The sequence below is a fragment of the Onychostoma macrolepis genome, chromosome 16 (assembly GCF_012432095.1).
Source record: "Onychostoma macrolepis isolate SWU-2019 chromosome 16, ASM1243209v1, whole genome shotgun sequence".
NCBI lineage: Eukaryota > Metazoa > Chordata > Actinopteri > Cypriniformes > Cyprinidae > Onychostoma > Onychostoma macrolepis.
In genome coordinates this window covers 9,916,942-9,944,494 of record NC_081170.1, presented here as the reverse complement: position 1 = coordinate 9,944,494, position 27,553 = coordinate 9,916,942, and the positions used below count along the sequence as shown (strand labels likewise).

The following is a 27,553-nucleotide window of genomic DNA, read 5'->3' as shown; positions in this document are numbered from 1 at the left end:
CTGTGAGAAGATGTCAGAAACTGACTTCATTATTCGCAATTACAAGTTTATATCTCACAATTCTGACTATATAACACAACTGCGATCTCATGATTTTGAAAAAAAGTCAGAATTGAAAGTTTATATCTCACAATTGCTAGCTTTATTTCACACTCTCAGAAATAAAGGTACAAAAGCTGTCACTGGGGCAGTACCTTTTCAAAAGGTACACTTTTAGGTACCTATTAGGTTCAAATATGTACACTTTAAGTACTAATATGTACCTTTAAGGTACCAATATGGACCCTTTAGCTACAAATATGTACCCTTTGAAAAGGTACCGCCCCAGTAACAGCTTTTGTACCTTTATTTCTGAGAGTGCACAATTGCAAGATATTTTTTTCTTCAGAATTTACTGAATTGAAAAATATATCAATATTTAAATAAATATTATTTAAAGACTTTATTATTATGGCAAATGAGAGTTATGAATTCAACAAAAATGTCTGTCAAGCATGATTAAGTGTTAATTATTAACAAAATTACTTTTGACATTATTTTGCTATTTTATTAGACTGAGGTTCTGGAAGTGTTATATTTCAGTTATTTTTCTTACGTTTGGCATGTAGTAATAAAACAGTGAAATAAACTTCATTTGAACTAATATGACCTCATAATAAATGTTTTATTTACACGAGACCCCCTGCGACAGACACATTAAACACAGCCTCGGTGGAAGTTCTGCAACTAGTCAGTTCTTGCGTTTTGTAAACACACCCACCTTTGGGACAGACCAATCAAGCGCCGCAGCTGGGGGCGGAGTTACTGGGTGAGGCATTTCTTCTGCCATCAGAGTCCTGTTTTCTCTTCCTCCACCAGCACCCCCCATTCTGTTCATGTGTGAAATGAGCAAGGGTCTTATCTCTTAGAAACACACCACTGAGCCAGAGGAGACACAAGCGAGAGAGAGACAGTACGGGAGGGGTGAGGGCAGAGAGCGAGGCAGAGGGAGTGTTTGAGAGTGTAGTTGCCCACGTGGGCTGCACACTAATAGGCCGTGTTTGGTATGCCACAGGCCACACGTTTATTTCCAACAGCAGGCAGCGCTAATCCAGCCGACTATGAGCTCCATACTGCAGACGCGAGCTGAACATACTGAAACATTCGGGTGAAGTCCCGAGACACCTCTTTTTTTTCACCCCAGCACTGTTTTGTGATCATTTTCGTCCACGAGGTGGTAATTTTGATAGTTCAAGGGCTGGAACTAATCGAAGAGGGCATTCTTTTGTGCTTTCAGACCAAAATGCATTCAATGGCACAGTCCGCTGAGTGAGATGCAGAGAACTAGAAGAGGGAAAAGCAATAAGGCATCTGTGTGAAAAAGAAAATCGAGTGAACTGTAAGGGTCTCTGAGTGGGACATGCTTTTATTACCACAAATATTTTCCGCTTCAGCCTCTGCTGTCCAGTGATGTCTGTCTACAATGTCTGGGTTGAGAAAATTGCTTCCTTTTTCATGACAAACTTGATTGCTTCTCAATAAAGGGCTATCGGAGGTGTTGCTACAGAAACAAAGACATATACGAACCCAGGCTGACTTTGGGACTAAAAGCTTAAACGTTGAAAATAAAAGAACCTGAAAGAACAACCAAGTGCTGTAGTGACTATTAGCAGTAATAAAGTGGCAAAATACAAGGTCAGACTTTATTTTGTAAGTGAGTTTGTTTTTTGCAAAAGCCTGGAAACCAAAGTCAATGATATTGTGCTTCAGAAATCACTTTCCTAAGTAGCTAAATGTCAACATATACCCAGTCCAAGATGGAAAATGTGCCTGAAAATTAAAAAAAGAAAGTTGCAAAAGCTAAAAATAATGCCCAGCTTTTATTTGAAGAACATATAGTATTAGAAACATAATGTGACATTTAAGACTTGTTTTTCAGATTTCCGCAACAGAGCCAATGCTCTATTAATTCTATACGATGTATTTTTAGATATCTCATTTGAATTTTCTAGATACCAATTATCTTTTCCTCCACAGGTATTCTTAATGCAGGTGTTAGTGCTCAGCCAGCAGACGTCAGTGCTAACTTATTTCTGCGTGGGAGATGCAAAGTTGTACTACTATCGTCATAATGCGTTAACATGGCATCAGGGCAGAACACCCACGCTGGTTAGGAAGTGAATATGGAAACAAAACAAAAAAAACATTTACAGATGGCCCATGAAATGAGAGCGTACCATTATTACCATACCGATGTCTCTATTTCTAGAGAAACAGAGGAGGAACTTTTCAAGGGGTCTTTCGACTCATTCTTGACTCATATGCAGTCAGGTGTTGTAATGCTTAAAACACGTCAAGTATCTGACTCTTTAAGAAATCTTTCGACAGAAGTTACTTAATTGCCACATGTACATCTCAAGGTTATTAAAAACAAAACCTGTGATTCATTCAGTTTGGCATAATTATGTTGATATGCTGTTGAATCTGAAGTCCTTCAAATAAATCAGTTATTCACTGATGTCACATATTCTGACAATGGAGAATGAAATGATGCCACGCTTTTTGCTTACTTTATAAAGTGAGTCATATTGTTAAACTGAAAGGCTTCAGTGAGAGTTATTTTGGACTAACAACGTAGGCAGTCTGATAGCCTTGATAATGGAGTCTGTCTCTATCAATAAGCCACTATAAAACAATGTGAAACGTGTTTGCTCACTAAATGAAGATGTGCTGCTATCTGGTGGTCAACACCAAGATTACAGTTTACTATGATAGTGTTGACTCTAGGGATTCAGTTAGGATTTCAGCATATTAGCCTATTTACACTCAAACACACAGCAAGAACATATTTTCTGTATTGAGGTGAGAAATAATGGCAGTTATAAAACTGCTCTATCAGTCCATGATTCATATTTATGATCTGCACTCTATGTAGCTAATATTTTTTTAATTCAATTTGATAATGTTTTGACAAACAAATGCAGAAAGTAGACTACATTTTTCAAAAGTATATTGCACTTAAATGAAGATTTTATTTATTTTATTTCATAACACTTAACGATAAATCTGCAACTCATTTGGTATGTCTATAGATTTTTTTCACTGTTTGTGTTTTCAAAGTAGGCTATCAACAGCTAAAAATCTTGATCAGTTTGGACTTTTGAAAATTGACCACTAATAAAAAAAATATTGTCAGTACGCAATTAGAAAAACTGTACAGTGTTAAATACAACGTGTTTTTATTTAAGCACCTTTTTTGGGAAAAGTAAATATTTCCCATCCACCAGTCAATCCTATTCAAGCCATTTCGCATAAAACGTGTGTTTTTTTTTTTTTTTTTTTTTGTTTTGTTATGGGTTTTTTTCACGGTTGTGGCAACCAGAGTTCGAGGCTACGTCATGTCTACGTCATTTTAAAGCGCCAGCGAACACACACACGAAGACAATCGCGAAACAAAAAGCTTGTTTTTGAGCACTCCTAATGTAAAATGTGTGAAACATCTTTCTCGTTGGGCCTCCAGGAGCGCATGCAGCGTTTGCAAGAGCTCACAGATTTCACAGAGAGTTGTCAAGCAGAACTAAAGGGTTTGTTTGAGGCGCTGGGATGGAGTCAGGAATTAGATTCACGTGCAGTTCAGGTACAAACACCAGCCAAACATATGAAACTATAATGAGGATGGCTTATTTAGCAGTGAATGAATGAGTGTAGTACTGTAAGTTCATAATGAACTAATATAAAGTCTCATTCAAATAGTGGGAGAGTTTTTGTTTTGTATTTTAGCGTTTGTTTTGTTTACCGTGGATACCACTTTTTTGTATTAATAACAGATCACTTAATGAGGTGATCACTAGAATGTACCATTTGATTTGTTTTTCTTTTTGTTTTATAAAAATGACCATATTCACCATAAAATCACGTCTTTAAATCTAAATACTTCATATAAATTAAAAGGTATGCCCTTAGTCCCTAAGATATTTAACACCTGCCTTCTCTTTTGCTTTGAAAGTTGAAAGACCCTATCCCTGTATTATCTTGTGATTTGACAGATGGAAGTGTGTCCGTATGATCCAAACCACACAGTCCCGTGGGACAGGATGGAGAAACACAAAGCATCCTGTCAGCTCAGTGAGATGGGATACTCAAAAGAGGAACGGGTAAGTAACGGCTGTGACAGCAAAAAGGCTTGTGATATATTTAAAATAAGATTTCAATTTTTTTTCTTCCATTTGTTTCCAGACTGAAATGTTTGATCCTTCAGTGTACTATGAGAAAGCTAACATTCCTTCAGTAACCATGGGTGAGGTTTTTTTTACTTTGTGGAACGCCTTCCCTACAATTCAGTCTCTTGTAATAAGGTTTCTGTGGCCCGAATTTTGAAACTCGGTGCAGTTGTGTGACAGTACCTTATATCACTTACAGACAAAGATACATTTCATCAAGTGATTCTGCAGGCTCGGGAAAATGTCCCTCATATGAAATCTACAGGACTTCACAAACCAAGTAAGTTTTAAGATTGCCTCTCTAGACAGTGATTGGGACATATCAGCATTTATCAGGATAACAAGCAATATGGCACATTTAAAATGGTGTGTGCCAGAATGTGTGTATCAGTGATATCCATGTCTTGATTTAATTTTTCCAAATGTTTTCAACATTTATATGTGTTCTTTGTTTTTTCCCCAGTAACAGGGGTGAGTATTAAAGGAAGTCTGGTGTAGACAAATTTCCACACATACTTGCTGTATCCTTTGGCTCAATATCCTTTTAAAGGCTTGGTCCTTAATATTGTTTGATAAAAGATTTTATCTCACATTAGTTGCACACACTCATAATAGACGAAAGAAAAATATCCAAAGAAAAAAACTCCTCAAGGTTAATTTGTCCCATTACGTGTTTCTCTCTCACCAGTTTTGCACTGCATTTAGTTTTTGCTGTCCGGTCAATTAATATTTGATTTGGAAACACATTTTTCAAATAAACACTTTGATAATGAATTTTTAGTTCAAATATGTTTTTTTTAGTCTAGGTATTTTGATTAATAATTGTGGTTTTGTGTAAAATTTGTTTTCATTTTTTAGGTGATGCATCTACAGATCTCCCTGACGTACCTCAGAATCATAAGCGGGCATTATGTGACCTCACTGTGGCAGACCGATTGGCCATCTATGATCATGTGATACAGCAAGCCAGTCAGCAGAGTGCAAAGAGAGAATCCAATGAGGATCTTTATGTAGATCTTGTTGCGAAGCTTAAAAAAGGTACTTGAATTACACCCACAGACAACACGTTAGCCCTGATCATTGGTAATGGATTAACTTAAGGGGGACTGAGCCCTGAGGCAGAGCTGCACCATGGGACCCATTGAGCCCTGAGGTGGAGCTGCATCCCAAGGCCCAACTGCCGCTAATTCAAATAAGACCCAAGTTGCACTAAAATTGGAAAATCTTATGAATGCCTCCACTTTCAAGGGCTTCGGTGTCAATTCGATCCAGCTTCTGATTTTTTGACCTCACATATAATGGCCAAATACTGAGTTCCAATTAATTGATAGTACCTGATTGCTATAAGTAAAGAATGATATTTTGTTTGAAATACATTTTATAGAAGAACAACAGAGTGGGCCAAAGTCTCATCTGGAGGTCTTAGCTGAAATGAGGGACTACAGGAGGCGCAGACAGTCTTACAGAGCGAAAAATGTTCACATTACCAAGAAGTCTTACACTGAGGTATGTGATTTGTGTTAATCTTATCTACTTGCTAACAAAACGCTATGCATGTCTCATGTCACTATCATGTCTGGTCTTTCTCTTGGTTGCCTGTGATTTGGATTTAAATTGTCTCCATGCCATGGATGGTTTGAGAGCCATAGAGAATATTCTGCATAATTTTATGCATTTTCCTATCTTTTCCAGGTAATTCGGGAAGTGATTGACATCCACTCTGGAGAACTAGGCAGGATTTGGCAGGAAGTGAAGGATGAGGAGTTCAAAGCATCACAGCAGTCATCTCACAGGTCACATGTCTGATTTCAGTGTAGTGAATCTCTTTCCTCCCTGACAGAAGCAGCACAGAATGACTGATATTGATTTTATGATGGTTTTTGGTTGCAGAGGGGCATCTGAGAGATGCCGCTCCACATCCATCGAGTCTCGTGTCAGCTCCCGAGACGAGCATGGGCACAAACGGCACCGCAAACGTAGCCGCAGTCGTAGTCGCAAGCGTAGTCGAGAGAGGAAAAACAAAAGTAGGAGGTAAGGCTATGAAACACTCATTATAAGCAAGTTTATACTGATGTTTATTATTTGATGTTCACTAATTAAAAACAGTTAGTTGGCCCATTTCTTAGTATAAATTAAGACTGTTTAAAAGGTATTTTATATCAATGCCTGTTCACACTAGCACCGACCTAAACAACTTGAAAGTAAAATAAAGTATTTACAAATTTGAACTCATCAGAAACTAATTTAATCCACCATTCTTTTAAAATTATCTTGTGCATATTTTTGTTTTTTTATACTGTTGTTAACATAATGTCTTTTTTTTTACTTTACACTCAAATTTCTCACTACACTTACTTTACTGACAAAATAATATTGATACTTTGTGGTTATATCATTTTATGACCATTTGTGATAGACTGACTAAAACGTTCTCCTTTTTGTTTTGTCCTCAGAGATTCACAGTCTCCAGACGTGGAGAGACATCATAAGAAAAAGAAGAAAAATAAGTCTTGAAGTTGAAGTCTTGAAGCCTAATTGAACAAATCAGGAATTAATGTTTAGATTTCAGATATTCAGAGTTTCAGTGTTTTCTCCTGTTTTGTTTTTGTTTTTGTTTTGGATGGTATGCTACATTAAAATTGCTATAATAGAATATTACAAATACTTGTTTTATGGGCTTGAATTGCATTACTTATAGCATTATTCCATGCCATCATATATTTTCATGTACATTGCTGTTCAAAAGTTTGGGACTGATGAATGTCAATGTAAAATATATTGAAATGTAATTTATTTCTGTGATGGCAAAGCTGCATTTTCATCAGCCATTACTCCAGTCTTCAGTTGAAAACAGTTGTACTGCTTAATATTTTTTTGGTAACTATGATAGTTTCCCCTTTGATTAATAGAAAACTCAAAATAACATAATTGAATTGTTATATAAATCTTTAGTGACATTGTAAATGTCTTTCAATTTAATGCATCCTTGCTAAATAGACTTATCCATTATATTATTGGTAGCCGGTATGTCACATGCTAGTTCAAGGTGAGTGATGTATCTATATAATTAGGTAGAACTCTACATATTTACCAAGTTTTTCCACAGTTATTAAAAAAAAAAAATCTTTATTTATATATTTATTTTAATTTATCTTGCTGTTCATTGGATATGTCCAGCCCTACCTTCTGTTGCTAAGAGAGAGAAGAACCACCTAAAATGGATTTTAAGAAATCTGTTACATCAATGGCAAATTTTTCCAAGGAGGTCGAAAGGTCATTAAATATCACAAAGCTTTGCAATTCAGGTTTTCCTTTAGCCTTTACTAATTGTAGTAGTGAACCATATATACTACAAAAAAATTAATATAATGAATCATAATTAAATATTTTGCAATAAAAATATTGTTTTGAGTAAAGAACTGACTTATATTTGATAGGAATATTATTTTTACAGTGCCTTTATTCTTCATTACTCGCAGTCCAGTGGAGGAGTGTGTTTGTTTGGTGAAGGCTCAGGTATTTCTCACCCAGTTGAGGAGAGGTGGGAGCCTGGGAGATTCTGGTGAGGGACCAGGAGGTCTGCTCATCTGTCTCGGCACAGGGGGATCAGAATCGCATGCAAGGAGGGAGAATGCTTTGAGGACCACTGCAGCCCCTCACTGAAGCAGTGCTGCCTGCGTTCTCACAGACCCCCTGATTGCGCTGATCTAAGGTCTCAGAGCTGTGTGTCTGAACAGCGCCTGGAAACCTGAGCAGGAGGCTGCTGGCCATGGGAGCCTCCAGGGTGACGGTAAGATGCAGGATGGGTAACTAAAATTTAAGGGGAATTCAGAAGGGAATTATGTTTGTTTCATATATGCAAAGCAGGAATCAAATCAACTTTATGTTTGTGTAGTTTCTCAGGCGGTTTGCATTGGTCATGTACAGTGTTGTCAGTTTCATACAGGTTAGTTTTGAGGACAGTCTTATTACAAAAAGCAAACAAACTGTGGGTCGCTGAGGAGAATTCAATTATGTTTTCAACCAATGAACTGTTAATCTTAAACATTTTATGTTTGTTGTTAGGCATGGTGTGCTTGTTGTTATTTTTATGTTATTTTTATGAAATGGTACCAAATGCATAGTAAAGTTATTACCAGCTACAGAAGTAGTTTGACATGTTTTAGGGGCCTTTATGAAATTTATGTGTGCCATTAATGACCTGTTATTTTTGTTACATGGCCTATAAAACCATTAAAAATAATGTTACATAAATTTTTTTGATTGGGTTTATGTAATTACTTTATTAGGCTCTTGTAAAAAATCTCACATGTGGGTTAAACTAGCCAAATTTTAGTACAATAATAATTTACAAGCGCCTCTAAAGGCCAGTTCCAGATTTGAAGCTGGCGGAGATTATGGAAATGTGTGTATTGCTCATGCTGCACCTCAGTGTCCCAGAGGGCCTGTGGGTTGGTGAGGACCTGATGCTTTGGTTGTATGAGATATTAGTTCCGCCCCCTACCCTCCTTAGGTTGTGGAGAATTAGAAGAAATATGACTGATATACAAGCTGTTAAGATATGGCTTTCTTTGTGTTGCGTTGGTCTTTGTCCTCCTTATAAACGTTTCTAGAAATGTCTAAGTTACTGTTTCTGGTACTTGTGTTGACCATTAACATGTCATGGAGATATATATGTATGTATAATAAAATAGTCCTGCAGTGTAGCAAATGCATTTTCAAAAGAACAAATATTCTTATAATATATTTAGTCTGAATTGTGTATGATTATCATTCAAAGGTTTTTGAAAGAAGGCTCTTATGTTCACCAGGGCTGCATTTATTTAATCAAAAATACAGTAGCCTAATATTTTTATTAAAATTACAATTTATAATAACTGTTTGCTACCTAAATATATATTTGGTGATCAAGAATTATTTCTTATTAATATGACAGTTGAAAACAGTTGTGCAGTCAAATTAATTCAATTCAATTCAAATGAGCTTTATTGGCATGACTGTGTAACATAACAATGTTGCCAAAGCAATAAATATATTATATAAACATACAGATACAAAATATATATATATATATATATATATATATATATATATATATAACACATATACATGTCCATACTAGATGCAAGTTCTCTCTCCAAGGTTCCTTGATGAGAGAGAGTTCAAAAGAACAGCATTTAACAAGGTTCAAAAAGAATTGGTGCAAAAGAATTCATTTGTAACATTATAAATGTGTTTACTGGCACGTTCGGTCTATTAAATGTGAATCTTGCTGAGTTACTGACCCTAAACTTTTAAAAGGTAGTGTATAATAATTATGCTAGAAACTTTTTTTGCCTGTAACTTAATCTGACATTGAACAAGAGACCTGAAAAAAAGTCAGCTGAGTTTTTACAAAAGCATTTTCTATTTGTTGGAAAGGTCACATGCTGTGTAAAGTGTACTGTGTGAACATGCAGTACTGTTGTCTCACAGAGAGAGGGAGATTAAGAAAAGCTGCTTTCAACAGCAGTCTAGTCTGGAATGTGAGAGCAGCCTGAGAACTGTAATGCAGTGCAGCATTCAGATACCCTGACTGAAATACCGCATTTACATGTATGTTCTTGGTTGGCTATTTTACCAAACAAATGAAATTTAATACAAAGACACATCCCCACAGATAAATGGCAATCACCTGCAGCTGACAGTTGTACAGTCTTCAGCAGTGACAATACAGAACCCTTCAGTGAAACTGATACTGACAGATATAGTGTGTGATATAATTGTAGATGGCAGTTTCATGTCTGTAATTCTCTGTTATTTTTGTGAGGTGATTTTCTAGGGATTGCTCATCAGCAATGTGCGGCTCTGTTTAATAATGACCACTAGAGGGAGATCTACATCTACATATTTAAAATGTCGCCATTTCCTCTTCATGTTTTTTAAAGGGGTGGGGTCATATATTATATAAAGTTTCCATCCTCGCATTTTAAATAAACTATTCTGTCAACGGTTCAGAGGTTTAATTCAATGGTTTAATTACATTTTGACACATCATTTGGTGAAAAATCTGTTATTTCTCCCGTAGTAAAAAATAAGTTCATTGTAGCCTACTGATAACTTGTTTTGAAAATCTAAATCATATTTGATAAATTGGTCTTGATTTCGCTACATCATTCAAAGCTTTTTTATTAACTTTTATATAAGATAGAACATGTTCCATTACCTCATTAATGACATTTGAGCTAATCACGTGAGGAAGTGTGAAACAGGAAGAGGGTTATAAAAAGATCAGCTTCAATTACTGCATATTTATTTGTTCCAACAAAATGACAACTGAACAAGGAACTGAAGTAATGTCATATTTATAAAATCAATCTTATATTAAAATTACTTTTAACAAAGAGAAAAAAACAAAACACTTGTAAATTAGATGACGAAGGGACAAACCCAGTTTAAAGAAGGACATCTTTGAGAAAGCACATCTTAAAAGGGAGACCCCTTGAGCTTGTCCAGTTGGTGAAATAACAGCTCAAAAGACTGTAAACAGATCATCAGTATCTGTAATAGTGAAGTTTGTGAATCTATTTACATTTAGGTTTTTCTGAACTTTTTCTGACAGATGTAGAGTTTCCACCATGACGTTATTGTAATCAGTTCCTCTGTGTGTGTGTGTGTGTGTGTGTGTGTGTGTTTGTGTTTGTGCTGATGTCAGGTGTGGGCTGTGTCACTCAGCTCTGTGTTCCTGCTGTGTGTCCTGCCCTCTCAGGCTCAAAATGATTATTCTGGTTTACAGTCGGGTGAGACTATCACATGTCCAACATGTTTACATTTGTTAGATATGTATAATTGGCAAATAAAACATTTTTTTAATTAGCCTTTCCCCCTCTCTTTTACAATCATAGGAGAAGAGCACATGTATGAAGGATCCTTAGTCGATCGATATGATGAACAATCTGGATACACTCACAGCGGTAACTGAGACGTTGCTGCTACTACTACTACTACTTCTTTAAAAAATGTTCAAACCTCTAATATTAGTGGAAAATTAACTACTGGTGTTGACATAAAGTGCAAATTAAAATGCAAATGTGTATATTATATTATATCCCAGGTTTGTTTTTACATTCTTTAGACTATTAGTCATCATGTCTTTTATATTAGTATATCCAGTCAGGATCAGTGGGCACCTCAGTGTTTTTATCTGCTTCCTCAGTTGAGTCCAAACGTGGCAGTGAAGATGAGCACTCAGCATCCGGCTTTGACCCCTATGCGCCTGCGGCCACCGTGGTCACCATGATCACTGAGGAAACTTACCCGTATGCCACAGCCGTGGAGTCTTTTGATTATGCCAAAGAGGATAAAACCTTGATAACACAGGTCCCTTATGGAGGGGACGCTGAGCTGGGACAGGAGGGACCCACCGAATGTAACTGTGAAGCAGGGGAGCCTGGATTTGGAGGCTTTGCTGGACCTAAGGTTGATTATTGCCTTGCTATGCCATGCCTTCGAATTATGTATAGTTGGCTTTCTTTTAAAGTTTAATGCATTCTTCAGTTTGATTATTGCATTTTTATGTTTGCTCATAGGGTTCTAAGGGTCTTCAAGGCAAACAGGGGTTTCCTGGGGTTCAAGGAAGGGTGGTATGAGCAAAGCATCAGATTTTAATGTTCATAGTGTTTAACAATCAATGCAAAGGTTCACAAGCTCAAACTGACTGTTACTTTATTAGGGTTACAAAGGAGCCAAAGGAGTGAGAGGAAGAGGAGGGGACACCGGCCCTGAGGTAGGTGACAGGAAACACTTGTTAAACTTGCACATCCTGTTCAGACTACCAGGACTTCACTTGTTTACCTTACTAACCTCACTTGCCTCCTGTTTAGGGCGACTCTGGGCCTGATGGAGAGGATGGTGCATCTGGTTTTTCTGGTGCAATTGTGAGTCAAGAATTTTGGAAAACTTTACTATTACCTATATTATTTTAGGTTTAATAGCTAATTCCCAGAAAAATCTCTAATATGTATTTTTCTTTCTCTTCTTTATAGGGCCTTCCCGGGTTACCAGGGGACCCTGGTGAAACTGGCCAATCTGGATTAAAGGTAATGGATTTACCAAAAAAACAAAACAGGTCACAAGTGAAAAAGGGTTGATCTTTGTTGTTGCAGACCTATAGGGTATTATTTTATATGTGTATAAAGATTATCCAGAATTATATTCAGCTTGTATTTATAATTCATTGCAACTTCTTTGTGTCATGCAGGGTAACGTCGGAATCGAAGGTCCACGTGGAGGAGTGGGTGTCACTGGAAAGACTGTGAGCAAAATAGCATCTTCAGTAACACATATCACCACCAGCATTTCCTCTCCACATTTCTTTGAATGTTTTTCATTTCCACTTCAGTCAATAAAATAGATCACATACAGTAGCTCCATGTGATATTTCAAAGCAGCATCTGTACAGTCATGCTGACTCCTCTAGTTATTATAGATTCCTGGCAAAATTTCTGATTTGTCTATGAAATTCATCTGAGGTGCTATTTTTCTGACTGGCTACAGGGTTCTGTTGGTGCAAAAGGTAAACCTGGAAAACCAGGCGTTAAAGGTATTAAGGTAAGTTGATTTACTCTACAAATGTTTACAGTTGTTGTGTGGTGTACTGAAATGTAATGACCAGAAGGTTGCTGGTTTAAGGCTGGTCAACAGGTTTACTTACTTAAATTATTTAGCTTGCTAACTAATTTGATCCCGATTTCAGCTACCAATAAGAGTCTACAGATGTGAACATTGTGATACTTAACCTAGTGTTTGCCTTCAAGGGGACTGTCCCTTCAGTCAACTTCTGCTAAATGACTATTAAGCAAACACCTATGTTTACATGCAGTTATTAGTCAGACATTTGCAAGGGAGGAAAAATAGATATCAATTATCTGCATAAATATCTGTTTTAATGTCAAATGCTTCCCCATTCTGATTAAATGTCAGTGTCACGAGTTTCATTTCCCATTGGCATGTGAGGGGGAGTTTTTCTGTTCGTTTTGTTTGTCTGGTTTTATCTCTTCTATTTCTTGTAATTAATAATATCATCTGTGATATGACCTTTCAAGTGGAGACAGCAGTGACCTGCAGTCTAATTATACATATTATAAGCTATCATTAATTTGTCATACTTCAGGTTAGTTCACCCAAAAATGAAATTCTGTCATCTTACTCACCCTTAAGTTGTTCCGAACCTGTATGAGTTCCTTCTGCTGAACACAAAAGAAGATATTTGGTAGAATGTGGGTGACTGAACCGTTAATGGGTTGCCTTTGATTTCCATAGTATGGAAAAAATTACTATGGAAGATGATTTGGTAGAATAAAGAAAATCATATAGGTTTGGAATCAACTTGAGGGTGCATAAAGAATTTCCATTTTTGGGTGAACTATCCCTTTGAGTAAATTGCAAACAAAAAGTGATTCAAATGCTCCCCATAAAAAAAACCCATAGCTTACAGTTACAGCACTTATATAGGCTTTCTGTAATACATTCACAAAAAAAAAAAACTAAATATTTATATTAAATGAAGAAGTCCATATGATTTGTCAGCTTCTCATGTAACTGAAAATTTCCAGTTGAGTCTTAATTTGTTCAGACTTGTCTTGAAACATTGAACAAAAAAAAGACCAATTCTGAGAAATCTCCCCATCTTTCAACAGGGTTCCATTGGCAAAACAGGAAAACAAGGTCCTGAGGGTCGACATGGACAGAAGGTTGGCAACAAGACTTATAGGCATAACTAATTATTAGTTTGACAAGCTTTTTACATCTGCTGACTAAACCTTCATTTTCTGCATAATTAGGGTCAGACAGGAGCACCTGGATTCACAGGAGACCATGGAGAGCAGGGTTACTTGGTGATAAAATCACTCAGAAACATTCTCTTTCTATTTCTATTACTCATATTTTACCAACAGGAAAATCCCTGTAGTAATCTCACTAAAATACTATCTTTTTCATCTGTCGTGCTATCAGGGTTATCCAGGAGTTCCAGGAGGTCGTGGGGTGACGGGACCGAAGGTCTGTTCTCATTAAATCATTTATCATGGTCATCAGCAACTAAAATTGAGACATTGGCACAGTCAATCCCCTTTACTCATTATGTTCTACAAACACCTAATATTTGACTATTAATAATTCCAGTTAAAAGCTTTGCCTTGAATCAGCACTTGGTGACTAACTTATGGTAGGCAAATGTTTCTTTCTATTTGTTTTCATCTTCAGGGTTCTAAAGGTACAGGTGGCTTGCCAGGAAGTGATGGGGATCCAGGAGAGGATGTGAGTAACTAATTGTTTCTGATACATATGTCATTATTCAGGGGAAAAAAAAAAAAATTTAATAAAATATTTTTCAGGGTCCTCTGGGTGTTCCAGGAGTTGTGGGGGTGCCTGGGCCTTTTGGACCTAAGGTAAGAAAGTGTGTGTATATGTGTGTATGTGTATATATATATATGTATGTGTGTGTGTGTTTACTATCAATTTCCAAGTGAAACCTGTTTCAAAGGAATTTGTTCTTCAAAATTTGCAGAAAGTTTATAAATTTCCCTCTTCCTCTTTTCTGCAGGGTTTGAAAGGTGATCGTGGTGGGAGAGGGAGACCTGGAAGAGTAGGAACTGTGGTAAGTAAATTTGGCCCTTTAGGGGGATATTACACTTCCTTATTATTTCAAATGTGCGTGACACACTTGTGATAGCATGTGAAGCCAAACAAGGTTGATCTGTTGACTGACATGTGACACCTTTCAAGATCAAAACAAAAGCCATATTATTACTCTGTGGTAAGTCAACATATTTGTTAGGTTGGAAGGCACCAGAAATTTATATACCAGATGTTTTGGTTGTTTTGTTTATATTATTCCAGACGGGAATGTACCTAAATGTTGGGGGATTTACCAGACTGTAGCCAGACCCAAGACTGAAAGTGAAACTACAACTTCTATTTATACCTACAGCAGTTTCACTAAATTGTTTCCTGAAACAGTAGTGCAGATCAGTTTGCTTATTAGATTATTTGGATTTTCCCTACATTTTTCCCCCTAAAGGAAATGATACTGTACTATAGCATAGTATAACCATAGCATAAACAAGCAGTTTAGTCTAAACTATAAAGTGCACTATAAAAGATTATTCATTTAAATGGGACAAACACTTAAATACTTGAAGGGCACCTATTATGCAAAATTCATTTTTACATGTTGTTTGAACATAAATGTGTGTTGGCAGTTTGTATACACAACCACCCTATAATGATAAAAATCCACCCGCTCCTTTTAATCCCCAAAATCATAAGCAGTGTCTTAGAACAAGTCGTTCACAAAATCTGTAAAATGTGACGTCACATTTTACAGGCTCCGCCCACAACAGCTGACGGACACCCTGTTTATCTTCACACTAGAGTGTTTAAAAGCAACATTCAAATAAGAATTGTCTTATTAAAGCTATAGAAGTTTAGTCCAAAACAGTGAGTGATTTTCTTTTTTTTTTTTTTTTTTTATTGTTTGGCCCATGTTAACAGCATAGACAGCAGTATAGGTATTGTATATTACGCTGCTGTTTAACTTCACAGACACAACCGTGTTATTGTAACGTGTGTTTTTAACATAAACTTGTGTGTATTTGACAGTTTAAAGGGATAGTTCACACAAAAATTAAAATTCTGTCATTAATTACTCACCGTCATGTCGTTCCAAACCTGTAAGACCTTCGTTCATCTTCGGAACACAAATTAAGATATTTTGATGAATTCCGAGAGCTCTCTGACCCTCCATAGACAGCAAGGATCCTAACACGATCAAGGTCCAGAAACGCAGTAAGGACATGGTTAAAATAATCCATGTGACATCAGTGGTTCAACCGTAATTTTACGAAGCAACGAGAACACTTTTTGTGCGCAAAGAAAACAAAAATGATGACTTTATTCAACAATTCTCCTCCGCTTCACCCTGGCGCCATTTTGGAGAGTATTACTACGTAAGCAACGTATGCTGTTCTGTGTCAGCAGCACCGTACGCAGATACGTTGTTTACACTTTGATCTGAACATGAACAACATATTCGCATACATACTCTGTTTACGTATGTGATACTCTTCAAAATGGCGCACAAAAAGTATTCTCTTTTGTGAGTAATTAATGACAGAATTTTCATTTTTGGGTGAACTATCCATTTAAGCGTAATAAGATATGAAAGAGAACTGAGTTTAGTACTCACATGCTATGTGACAGAATCTTTCTGTGCACGTGCTTTGGATGTGTGCACTCAAAAAACTGTATATCAGATGTTTAAACTGATATGGCTTTAAAACTCATGATTTCAATGAGATAGACATGATAATCAAAACCAAACAGATGGGGTTTTTTTTGGCAGAGAATGTAAGGCACAGCCCTATTCTGGAAAAGGGAGCTGGGAGCAGCAGCTCATTTGCATTTAAAGAGACATGCATGAAAGCAGCGTGTTTTTGCTTCCACTCAAAATAGGCATTTTCAAAATGATATAATAAATGATCTGTGGGTTATTTTGAGCTGAAACTTTACAGACACATTCTGGGGACCCCTGAGACTTATATTGCAAATAGGCCTAATAGGTGCCCTTTAAAGCAGAACTGTAATCATTGTTTAATACTGTGTTTTGCAATATCAAAAACACCCACTTTTTACATTTTTCCCTAGTAAAAAGAGAAACAGGTTTGATGTTTTATTCTACTATTTTTCATAGGGTCCACAAGGAGAAAGTGGGGATGCAGGAGTTCCGGGGAAACCTGGACCAAAAGGCTTGCCTGGACCAACAGTATGCAACTGATTTTAGTTTCTGAATGATTAATCAATTCATTAATCAAATGCTTTGTTTCACTGTTTGTTGATTTTAATTGATTAATTAATCAAATGCTTAGTTTCACTGTTTGTTGATTGTCTAATTGATGACACAATTGAAATGATACTTGAATAGAACAGTGATTGAGAAAATGATAATACAGTGTTCTGATCTATAGGGTGCCAAAGGAGAAACAGGACCAGATGGTGAAAAGGTGATATCAAAAGCACATAATATCAGTATAATATTAGCCACAAACATTTATATAGGCATTACATAAAAAAATGATATCACCTTTTAATTATTTTTATTGAATTATTTTTTCATGACTCTCTCAGGGGGCAGTAGGGCGAAAAGGAGGAAAGGGTTTTAAAGGAGACAAGGTACGGCTGCTAGAATCTGAACTAGCCATCACAGTTTCTCTTCCTCTTTCCATTACACTTGCCATAGTTTTTATTTTAACCAGTTTCGTCATCATTTCACTTCACAGGGAGGCGCTGGATCTCGTGGTGACAAAGGGCAGGTTAGTTTCACTGATGTGGTTTAGCATTATTGTACGTCACAGCGGTAGTCCACGAGCTCATGACGTAGAACGACGGAGGTTTGAATCTGGACTACACTGTTTCCTCATTTCATCCTCAATCACTATTACTCCAGTCTTCAGTGTCACATGATCCTTTAGAAATCATTGTAACATGCTGATTTGGTGCTCAAGAAACATTTATTATCATTGTCAATGGTGAAAAAAGTTGTGCTGCTTAATGTTTTGTGGAAACCGTGATACATTTTTTCCAGGTTTCTTTGAATAGAAATTTCAAGAGAACAGCATTAACCCCTTAAGCTCTGAGGCATTATAAATATATGTATGTATGTATGTGGGTGATTGTATAATTGAAGAATCGTATTGAAAACATATTCCATTTTAATAATTCAGTGCTTGCCAAACACAGGTTACTTCCTTTTTTTCTTTTATGTCTTTATGGTATTGTTTGTCAGCTCTGTTATAGACACATTAGGCAATGTGTAGAAATAACAATAAATCATAAAAGGAAAAATCCTTCTTGTATCATTAGACAAACAGTCCTTACATTCCAACATGTATAAATATATGTACAAATATAACCATTTGAAGAAAAAAAAATAATAATCATTTTCAATTTCATGTAGTAAAAGTATTTTTAAAAAATGTAAATAAATGAATAAATAAATTGCAGTCTGTTTTAATTCTGTAACTGTTGTTCTTCACTTTAAGTAACTGAGATTTTATCTTATGTGATGTAGCGTGGGGTGAAGGGTCGTTTCGGTCGTGATGGGCTACCTGGTCCTATTGGACCTCCAGGTCTTCCAGGTCCCAGAGGTGACAAAGGCCCTATAGGAGACCTGGGAGTGAAAGGACAGAGTGGGCCAAAAGGAGAACCAGGTGAACCTGTGCGTATCATCATGTTTATTATGAGCAAGAATTTAATTTTGAGTATATGGATGTGTTTTAGCCCTGAATACAAATATTGATTTCTGCTGTAAAATATATTAGTTCATTTCACTCTGTGCAGGGCCCTGGACTGACGGATGAGCAGATATTGCAGCTATGTCAAGGTGTGGTCACTGCTCAGATCTCCCAGTATGCGTCATCTATACGTGCCAAATGCGTACAGGGCTGTCCGATCAACAACCGTACACTCATCGGACCCCCAGGAGTCACAGGACCCTCTGGAAGTTCAGGAAAACCTGTGAGTTGATATGAATCACCACAAAACTGGCATATAAAAACACTCTTACTTTAAAAATAATTAAATAATAACACACTGCATTTCATTCAGGGTAAAGCAGGAAAGGTAGGTGCTAAAGGTGAAAGAGGCCCTCAAGGAATGAAAGGTTTAGAGGGCCAGAAAGGAGCTACAGGGGACAGAGGTACTGCGCTGACATTACTATTAAAAATAAAATTTTAATTTAATGGGATAATCCACCCAAACATTTAAATACTGTCATCATTTAAGTATGACTTGTTTTTTTTCTGTGGAACGCACAGACACACAAAAAAAAAAAGAATATTTTGAAGAATGTTGTTAAACCAAAGAGTTTTGGGTCCCTTTAACTTCATTAGTATGGACAAACAAACAAACTATGGAAGTCAGTGGGACCCAAAACTGTTTCATCCAAAAATGAAAATTCTCATCATTGTTTACTCAGTCATCATTTACTCTTCGTTATGTTGTTCCAAACCTGTGTGTATTTATTTTGTGGAAAAAAAGAAAAAACAAGATATTTTGGAAAATATAACCAGACAGTTTCAGGTCCCATGGAACTATTTTATGCCCATATGACCTGAAACTGTACCACCCAAAAAAAAAAGAAAATTTAGTCATCATACCCTGATGTCATTTTAAACCCGCATGACTTATTTGATATTTTGAAGAATATGTTGGTAACCAAAGAGTTTCAGATCCCATTGACTTCCATAGTATGGACAACAAATACTATGGAAGTCAATAGGACCCAAAACTGGTTACCAACATTTTTCTAAATATCATCTTTTGTGTATACTGGTTTGAAATGACGTGTGATTAAATGACAGAATTTTCATTTTAGTTGGACTTACCCTTTAACAAAAAAGAAAGAAAAACAAAGAGTTTATACATACAAATGAGCTCTGTGTTTTTCTAAAGGTGCTAAAGGTCAGAAAGGACAGAGGGGGGATCCTGGAAAAGGTCTTCCAGGGCATGATGGTCACCAAGGCCTCAGAGGTGGGATAATTTTCTGTCTGCTATTTCAATAACTGTGGATTAGATGTAGTTAAATCTGGTTTATATCTCTAAACAGGGCTGCCAGGCCATCCAGCGGAACCAAAAGATGGAATCGATGGGCCGCGAGGACCCCGTGGCTTTCCCGGGCCTGTGGGTCAGCCTGGCATGTTTGGCGATGCAGGAATACCTGGCGTGTGCGAGGCACGAGACTGCAGCATTCATGCACCTGTAGTGCGCAAAGAGATGGGATTGGTCAAAGGCCCTCTCAGCCAGGCCTGACAACAGGGACGAATGTGAGTGACCCGTGACAGGAGATAATCTCCAGCAGAGACCATGAAAATAGTGCTGTCGGATGGAAGACATCACATACAAGAACTGGCCAAGAACTGGAGATCAAATCTCTACAGATTTGTTTACCAATTTGAAGTCCAAAAATGAAACTATACAAATGAAAACTACCAGCACTTTTGGTTTCATTCATCAACAATGTTTTAGTTTCATTATGAATACAGTACAGACATGTAAATAATTTTGTAAAGCATCTTGAATATACATCTACTGTGTCCTGAAATATCATGTTTTATTGTCTTGATTCATCAAGCTGAATTAAAGATAATTTTTTTGTAAACATGTTAAGCCGTGTTTGATTGTCTGGCATGAATATAGTGTAACCACAAAATGTTATGATCGTTGTTCAGGCCATTATCATACTTTTTTGAATAACTGTAAAATCCATTTAGAATTTTATTTTTTATTTTTTTTCTGAATAAATTATGAAGGACAAAACTAGTTTATGACAGGGAAATATTATTATGTCAATAAACGTAATAATTTATAATGTACAAGAAAAGGAAGAATCAAAAAACATAAATTAAAGTAGTATTGGTACATAGATCTTGGCAGTGTGTTTGAGTTGACTCTTACGGTCTTGTTTTATAAAGTGACCTCAAAGAGTATTTGAACACATTTAGCCACAAATAAATACATTTTAATGAATTTTCAGTATATATCAAAACAATTAGAATTTATATTGAAGAAATATTGCACAAGCACAATTTCAAAATGGAAAAAAATGATACAAAAAAAAACATTCATCAGAGGTAGATAGAAAATACAAAAATATTTATAGCAAAATCATATAAAATTTGCTTCATGCAAAAAAAGTGTCGGAGGATGGGAAACATCCCCTCTACAAGTCTCAGACCTACTAGTGAGCAATGCCTCGTGGTACCACAGAAGGGCACAAAAACACTTTCCAGAACATTTTCGTACTTGTATTACGAGCGCTTCCTTTGTTTATTTGCTTCTTTATGATGAATCGCTTGTTGTATTCCTCAATTATAAGTCGCTTTCGATAAAAGGGTCTGCTAAATGAATAAATGGAAACCACATCAAACCCCATGTTTTCATTCGTCTCCATGTACACTTACTATTCCTATGCTATACTATACCATTTCTAACCGTTAGGGGTGGCACGGTACATGTATTCGTACCGAACCGTCACGGTACGGGCGTCTCGGTTCGGTGCATGAGACCTTACGACGAATACAGGCAATTCACCCCCAATCCAGAAGGAGGCGCTCGAAGTAATGCAACGCTGTTTGATATCCGCCAGCAGAAGAACAGTGAATGCCATGAGTTGCGCACTTGAAAACGTAGCCCCCTAGACCAGGGGTCGGCAACCCGCGGCTCTTTCATCCCTCAGCGGTGGCTCCCTGTAGCGTGGTGTACAATACGCAGGCGGAGGTGTCCCCCCGACTTTTAATACAACCTAAACTCTTCTCCTGCACTTTTTTTCTCGGTCCAGTGTGTTAAAGTATCGGTTTTCAAGGGCCGATGTGAATAAAACATAATTTAAATTAAAAGAGAAAAGATAGTCACGTCGTTTTGGATAGCCTACGTTTTATTTGTATCCAAAACGATGTGAACATCACGGAGAGCTGAACGCTCTCATGCGCTGTATGTTTCATTCATACTCGAAGCCAGAGGGCGCTGTCGCGCAGAAAGTCCAAAACGAACTCATATGAGAAGTAGTAATAACTTTTGACAGGCATCCCGCTATCGCTGTAGCTAAGCTGAATAACAAGCATAAAACTTAAAGGATGAAACGTGAAGACAATATGGTTTATGTGTGTTTTTCAAGTCTTCTCCAGGTAATATGAATGATACAGTGGTAACTGACAGCATTAATTACAGTACAGAAGCTATAAAATATATGTTCTGCCTTATTATGTAATACAAATTGAAAAAGTATTTGTGATATATACTGATTGTACAATCACAACCATAAAATTGTCATTAGTAAAATATTTATCAAAAATATTATAGAAGACAAATTATTGGATATTGTCCAGCAGTGTATTTTATTACTTAGCCAATTGAAAGTAAGAGATAATAATTTGTTTTGTCAATTATACATACATAAATGTAGTAATAATAATAATTATAATATTTATTTTACATTTCTGTCCCCCTCACTTCTGAAATGATTGCTACTCCCCTGCCCTGTAATGCCGTGTTATCTTTATTTGGGCATGAAATATTTTGTGGCTCCATGCGAATTTGGAAAAATTTTTAATTTGCACTACTGTCTGTTCAAGATAAAGGAAAAGAAACTGAGCATAGTAGATTTTTTCCCCCTGTTGTACCGAAATCGTATCAAACCATGACCCCCGAACCGAGGTACGTACCGAACCATGACATCTGTGTACCGTGCCACCCCTACTAACCGTACAATATATAAGATGTACTATTCCTATGCTCTAAACTAATAAAATGGATCCCTGCCATAATAAAACTATTTTTAGAAAAAAAGTCATACAGAATTAAAAAGATTCTGTTAAACACTCTCTGCTTGAACTGCTTGAACATTGCTTCTGTTGTTTTTGTATGCATATGCAACACACAGCAGACACACCACAATGGCTATGACCACCAAGGTAACAGGCAGGAAAACACCTAAAAATAAAAAGAGAAATCCTCTGAAATGAAACCAAAAATATTTCTGTTCTGAAGAGTATTATATATTTTACACACACACATTTGTTTTTGTGAAAAGTGGGTACATCCCATAGGCGTAATGGTTTTTATACTGTACAAACTGTATGTGCTATTGCCCTACACCAACCCTACACCTAACCCTACCCCTTACAGGAAACTTTGTGCTATTTCAGATTTTCAATACACTCCATTCTGTGTGATTTATAAGCATTTTGAAAAGTGGGGACATGAGGTAATGTCCTGAAAAGTCACCTTCTCCTTGTAATACCTATGTCATACCCTTGTCGTTATACAAATTTATGTCCCCATTTGTCACAAAACACACACACACACACACACACAGTGTTTGTTTTATATTACCAGAGTGACCTCTGTTCACAGAGTTGATCAGTGATTGAGGGACTCTTTCGCCTAAAACGAAACAAAAGAAAATGTTTGAAAATTAACTGGCTACCCAACAATAAACAATATATCACTGGTAGAAAATAAACTTACCATAAAAATGTACACGGTATTCAGTCAAATAATCCTTTAAAATAGATACAAATGCTGGTTAATTCAAATGCTCATAAAGTCATAAAGGACATGACCTGCGGTGCAGAGAAAACAACTCACTCTTGTGCATATTACAGCCAGGGTGATATTGACGCAGTCAGTCAGAACGATTCTCCCAACGAACACCTCATTGCATGGACTGTGACACTCTGGGGTGGATTGCAGAAATGTTGCAATAGACTGAAGGATGAAAAAGCATGAAAGTCAGTGAGCTGCAGCGTAGATAGATTCTATCACTGAACTTCAATTCTTCAGTCTACTCACATGATCCTGTGCAGACCAATACTGATCACAGTCTGGGCTCTTCATTGCATATTCAGATTGTACATGGTGCAACTCTTCCGCACAGGTGTAGTTTTGTGTCGTCTCTGTGACTGTAGTGAACACTGAGGGAAGAGAGGCATAAGATGTGTCTTTCAGAATTATATGTCATTACTATATATTTAGAAAGTGAATCATATACAGGTGCAACACATAAGAAAAGTCAAAGCTTTTGTTATTAACTTGTATGCATGTCAGAGTATCCATGCGTGTGTGTGTGTGTGACATATGAGGACACAAATTTGTATAATGACATAGGTAGGACTTAGGTATTACAAGAGAAGGTGATTTATGAGGATATTTCCCCATGTCCCCATATTTGTTTTTGATAAAGTAAAAAGTTTCCTGTAAGGGGTAGGTTTAAGTGTAGGGCGATAGAAAATACGGTTTGTACAGTATAAAAACAATTACGCCTATGGAATGTCCCCACAATTCACAAAAACAAACGTGTGTGTGTGTGTACTGGTATAAATGGTTTATGAGGACACAAATGTGTATAATAACATGGGTACTACAACGTAAACATGGTTTATGAGGACACTTCCTATGTCCCTGTAAAACAAAAGGCTTCAAAAACATACAAAACGGTGTTTTATGAAATTCAAAAATTGCCAGTAGTTTCCTGTAAGGGGTAGGTTTAGGTTTAGGTTGTAGGGTTGGTGTAGGGCAATGGCACATACAGTTTGTACAGTATAAAAACCATTACGCCTGTGTGTGTGTGTGTGTGTGTGTGTGTGTGTGTTTTGACTATGCTTGTGAGGACTAACGTCCTAAATTACTGTACATTGTGAAATACTTTGACAACTGGTCCTCACTAGTTACAAATATTAACCTGATATAAAATCAATGGAAGTCTATGCAGTTACCTGTGGTGTAGAGTGTAAAGTTTATTTAATCGAGACAACGAGGGCAAAGCATCAGATTAAAACTACAGCGTAAATACTAAAACGTGCTCAGCAACAATTACGTAATGGGGGAATCCCAAAATACCAACGGAAGTTGTCAAGTGACATATACTTTCTCTACCAAACATCTTTTAAAATGAACTGCATGTATATATAACTTTTTAACAACATTAAGATGCAATGTTAAAATTAAAATCTTGAAAGACAGTTGAGAACTGCCGAAATGGTAAACACAACAGAGACAGAATTAAAATCTAGAAAAAGCTAAATTTACAGAAACTAACAAATAACAAAAAAACGTGCATGTGAAAAATCAGCATACCACAAGCGCTCGTGCTTGCTAGACCGCTAGAGACATGAGAGAATAAACTTGCCGCTGCGTCATTAGCCTACTATTGAACAGCATCAAGCCTCATAGCTACATTATGTAATATGTAAAGTGAGCGAATCGGAGATTAGCATGAAATATCTTACCAGGTGCAACAAAGACTGATAGCGATATGAAACGAACAAAAAAGTCTCTTATCCAGCACATCTCGTGGACTAGTCTGATGAAGTGGCTGTGAATGCATAAATGAAAGTTTCCATCACAGTGGTTCTTTCCGGGTTTGTGACTGTAACAGATTTTCATGACGCAAGGGAATCCCCCACTTCCTCAAACCAAAAGTACAAATGGCACGAACTGTGTATATATAAAGGCAGAGTCGACGGCAAGCTACAGTCAGAACCATGCATTACTTCTCGGAATTAGTCGCTTGTCTTGTAATTTTAGGTAAGACTCCACCTGTATTCCTGAAAACATTTTCACGCAGACTCTGTTGATCCAGGTTGACATGAGGTGTTTTATTCACAGCTGTGGCGGAGGGAGAGCGGCGGGAGATTCGCTTCTTCAGTGGTGAGGACGCAGTCTTGAGTTGTGCGGCGAAATCAAAGCCCGATGTCCAGTACCGTTCCGTCACATGGTACAAGGTAAAATTCAAAATTCGTATTTTTTTCTAGAACCTTGCGTTTTTTCCCCCCTCACATGTTCGTGTTTTGTACTAGATGTTGACATTTTCCCCTATATGTTTTTGAGAATTGTATTGTTTCAAATGAATGGCATTTAACTTTAAGCTAAACCTCTGCAGGTTTCTGAAGAGCCTTCCCAACTGTTATCTGGACTTGTAAGGAAGAGACTAACTAAAAACAATGGCACAGTGGAAAAATATAAAGGTGTCGAACGAGAGGCTGAGCTACTTGAGAGCTCAATGAGCCTTCTTCTGTCTAATGTAACCGCGGAGGACAGTGGGATATACAAATGCTTTCTTTCTGCTCCCCTTGGCCATCAGAACCAAGAAGGTGAAATCTTTCTGAAAGTCGATGGTAAGTAGTCTATGGGGATTTAAGTATTTGAACACATACGTAAGCCACACTTAAAATAAACAAATGTTTTAGACATTTTTGGAGCTTTTAGAATCAGAATCAAGTTCACTGGGGTGATCTGGTATAGGCTACATTAATCAAAGGTGTAGCAGTTCATCTCAATGCAATAAATCCATACAGTTTTAAGTGTTGCTTCCAAATACCTTTAAGGCCACTGTATACTTCAGCTGTGAGCAATAACTAACAATCTGATTTTCATGTGTGTTTTTGTTTTCTTTCTTTCTCCTTTTCAGAGTATACTACATTTGAGAAAACTGAATTTATTACAAGTGATACAATTTATGGAGTTCTTGCTGTCCCAGTACTCATTATTGCGTTCCTGATGTTCTGCATAAGCTATGTAAGTACTTAAATACTTAAAGTCAAGATATTATTTAAATACTTTGAATCAAGATATTATACATGTATTTTAAAGTTATTGACCAGAGTTATGTTTACCACAGGTTTGTTTAAGGAATGCATTTCAAAGCAACAAGAAGCTTTTAAAAGACTCTTTGCTGAAAATGCAACTTCAAGGCAAGAACCCGATCGTCCCCAATCATTTGATTTGCAAGTCAATGCCAGAAGTGTATGTGTGATGGTTACCAGAGTACATGGACTAGTTCTCAATAGAAGTTAAATGAAGCCTTGTGCACAGGACATGGAGAGTCCACAGAGCTTGTGCTGAAGAGGACCATCAGTTGACGCACAAGAAGTAGCAACCTACTTGATAAGTTAGTCAAGGTGCAAATAGTGACAGATGCATGCACAAAGGTTTCAACATTATCTTTTGAAAACTGCATCTTTAAATCATGAATCAGTTAGACCAAATTGTGCACGCTACATTGTGGTTGCTTGTTGGTGAACACTGTGGAAGAGGAGAAGGACTGTGTTTGGATGTTATGCTCGGAGATTAACATTTGTCAGGCATGCCTACAAGTTTTCCACCAAAGAAATGAAATGATAGCTCAGTCTATATAGTTCTCAGTCTATATAGGCAAATAAAACACTTTCGAATTATTTTTGAAATTCTTTTTTCAATGTCATTCTTATGGAAATGCAAACAACAAAAAAACTACCTCATAAAATGTTTTCCTGTTGATAAAAATATGCATTATTAAATGGATTTGATTTATTCATTTTTGGATTGTTTTTATGGAGTTATTGTATGTTAAAGTTTATTGAATATAGAATAAAGTGGATACAAATTATAAAACTTATTGCTATGTTTTGTGTTCTGTTAAGACTGCACATATAAATATTTCATAGAAATATAATCTATAAGCTTAGAAACCAACAACCAAGTGTATGTTTGGTCTTCCAAACTCTTTTAGAAGAACCATCATTACTTAAGTTTAATTTTTTATATCTCTACAATCAAAAAGCAGCAGTCACCAAGAGAAGAAATGACAAATTAACTAAAGAAGCAACACGTGTTATGAACAAAAACAGAAAAGGATACAAGATTGCATGGCGCTCTCTAGTGGCTGGAAAACCACGAACACTACATATCTTTTCTCACAAAGAACAAGTTGACCAGTTGATTGTGTATGACACCTGTGCACTGCTGTAGGAAAACTTCACTCCATTATTTGTATATCATCA

General features: G+C 36.7%; 3 protein-coding genes across 7 annotated transcripts; all 3 read left to right on the top strand.

The window, feature by feature from the left end:
* Nucleotides 1-3,344: 3,344 nt before the first annotated feature.
* snrnp48 (small nuclear ribonucleoprotein 48 (U11/U12)) lies at nucleotides 3,345-7,090 on the top strand. Its single transcript, XM_058747096.1, has 9 exons — nucleotides 3,345-3,616; nucleotides 4,026-4,133; nucleotides 4,216-4,276; nucleotides 4,399-4,479; nucleotides 5,058-5,237; nucleotides 5,584-5,705; nucleotides 5,892-5,992; nucleotides 6,090-6,230; nucleotides 6,653-7,090. Exons 1-9 carry the CDS (start codon nucleotides 3,467-3,469, stop codon nucleotides 6,711-6,713), a joined length of 1,005 nt encoding a protein of 334 aa, XP_058603079.1. The 5' UTR covers nucleotides 3,345-3,466; the 3' UTR covers nucleotides 6,714-7,090.
* Nucleotides 7,091-7,098: 8 nt separating this feature from the next.
* On the top strand, nucleotides 7,099-20,347 carry zgc:113232 (uncharacterized protein LOC541546 homolog). Of its 5 annotated transcripts, XM_058747094.1 has the most exons (27): nucleotides 7,099-7,245; nucleotides 7,377-7,472; nucleotides 7,679-7,989; nucleotides 10,894-10,978; nucleotides 11,084-11,152; nucleotides 11,395-11,657; nucleotides 11,768-11,821; nucleotides 11,911-11,964; nucleotides 12,062-12,115; nucleotides 12,224-12,277; nucleotides 12,439-12,492; nucleotides 12,735-12,788; nucleotides 13,877-13,930; nucleotides 14,021-14,074; nucleotides 14,193-14,237; nucleotides 14,442-14,495; nucleotides 14,573-14,626; nucleotides 14,782-14,835; nucleotides 16,930-17,001; nucleotides 17,204-17,239; nucleotides 17,364-17,408; nucleotides 17,516-17,548; nucleotides 18,307-18,453; nucleotides 18,576-18,752; nucleotides 18,843-18,933; nucleotides 19,689-19,766; nucleotides 19,843-20,345. In XM_058747094.1, the coding sequence occupies exons 3-27, from the start codon at nucleotides 7,969-7,971 to the stop codon at nucleotides 20,043-20,045; spliced, it is 1,959 nt and encodes a 652-aa protein (XP_058603077.1). In that variant the 5' UTR covers nucleotides 7,099-7,245; nucleotides 7,377-7,472; nucleotides 7,679-7,968; the 3' UTR covers nucleotides 20,046-20,345. The 5 variants fall into 5 exon arrangements, with proteins under 5 accessions (XP_058603077.1, XP_058603078.1, XP_058603075.1 ...); XM_058747095.1 differs by lacking the exon at nucleotides 7,377-7,472; XM_058747092.1 differs by having other exon boundaries at nucleotides 7,377-7,989.
* A 4,744-nt stretch (nucleotides 20,348-25,091) lies between these two features.
* cd83 (CD83 molecule) lies at nucleotides 25,092-27,168 on the top strand. The gene is made up of 5 exons (XM_058747097.1): nucleotides 25,092-25,319; nucleotides 25,401-25,516; nucleotides 25,675-25,909; nucleotides 26,203-26,309; nucleotides 26,413-27,168. Exons 1-5 carry the CDS (start codon nucleotides 25,277-25,279, stop codon nucleotides 26,545-26,547), a joined length of 636 nt encoding a protein of 211 aa, XP_058603080.1. The 5' UTR covers nucleotides 25,092-25,276; the 3' UTR covers nucleotides 26,548-27,168.
* The last annotated feature ends 385 nt before the right edge of the window (nucleotides 27,169-27,553 follow it).

Coding starts and splice junctions, on each gene's coding strand:
- snrnp48 (XM_058747096.1), top strand. CDS start 3,467: ATGTGTGAAACATCTTTCTCGTTGGGCCTCCAGGAGCGCATGCAGCGT. Junction 4,134..4,215: donor GATACTCAAAAGAGGAACGG/GTAAGTAACGGC, acceptor ATTTGTTTCCAG/ACTGAAATGTTTGATCCTTC. Junction 4,480..5,057: donor TACAGGACTTCACAAACCAA/GTAAGTTTTAAG, acceptor TTCATTTTTTAG/GTGATGCATCTACAGATCTC.
- zgc:113232 (XM_058747090.1), top strand. CDS start 10,508: ATGACAACTGAACAAGGAACTGAA. Junction 12,278..12,438: donor CTGGCCAATCTGGATTAAAG/GTAATGGATTTA, acceptor TGTGTCATGCAG/GGTAACGTCGGAATCGAAGG. Junction 18,934..19,688: donor AGGAGCTACAGGGGACAGAG/GTACTGCGCTGA, acceptor GTTTTTCTAAAG/GTGCTAAAGGTCAGAAAGGA.
- cd83 (XM_058747097.1), top strand. CDS start 25,277: ATGCATTACTTCTCGGAATTAGTCGCTTGTCTTGTAATTTTAG. Junction 25,517..25,674: donor GTTCCGTCACATGGTACAAG/GTAAAATTCAAA, acceptor AAACCTCTGCAG/GTTTCTGAAGAGCCTTCCCA. Junction 26,310..26,412: donor TGATGTTCTGCATAAGCTAT/GTAAGTACTTAA, acceptor TGTTTACCACAG/GTTTGTTTAAGGAATGCATT.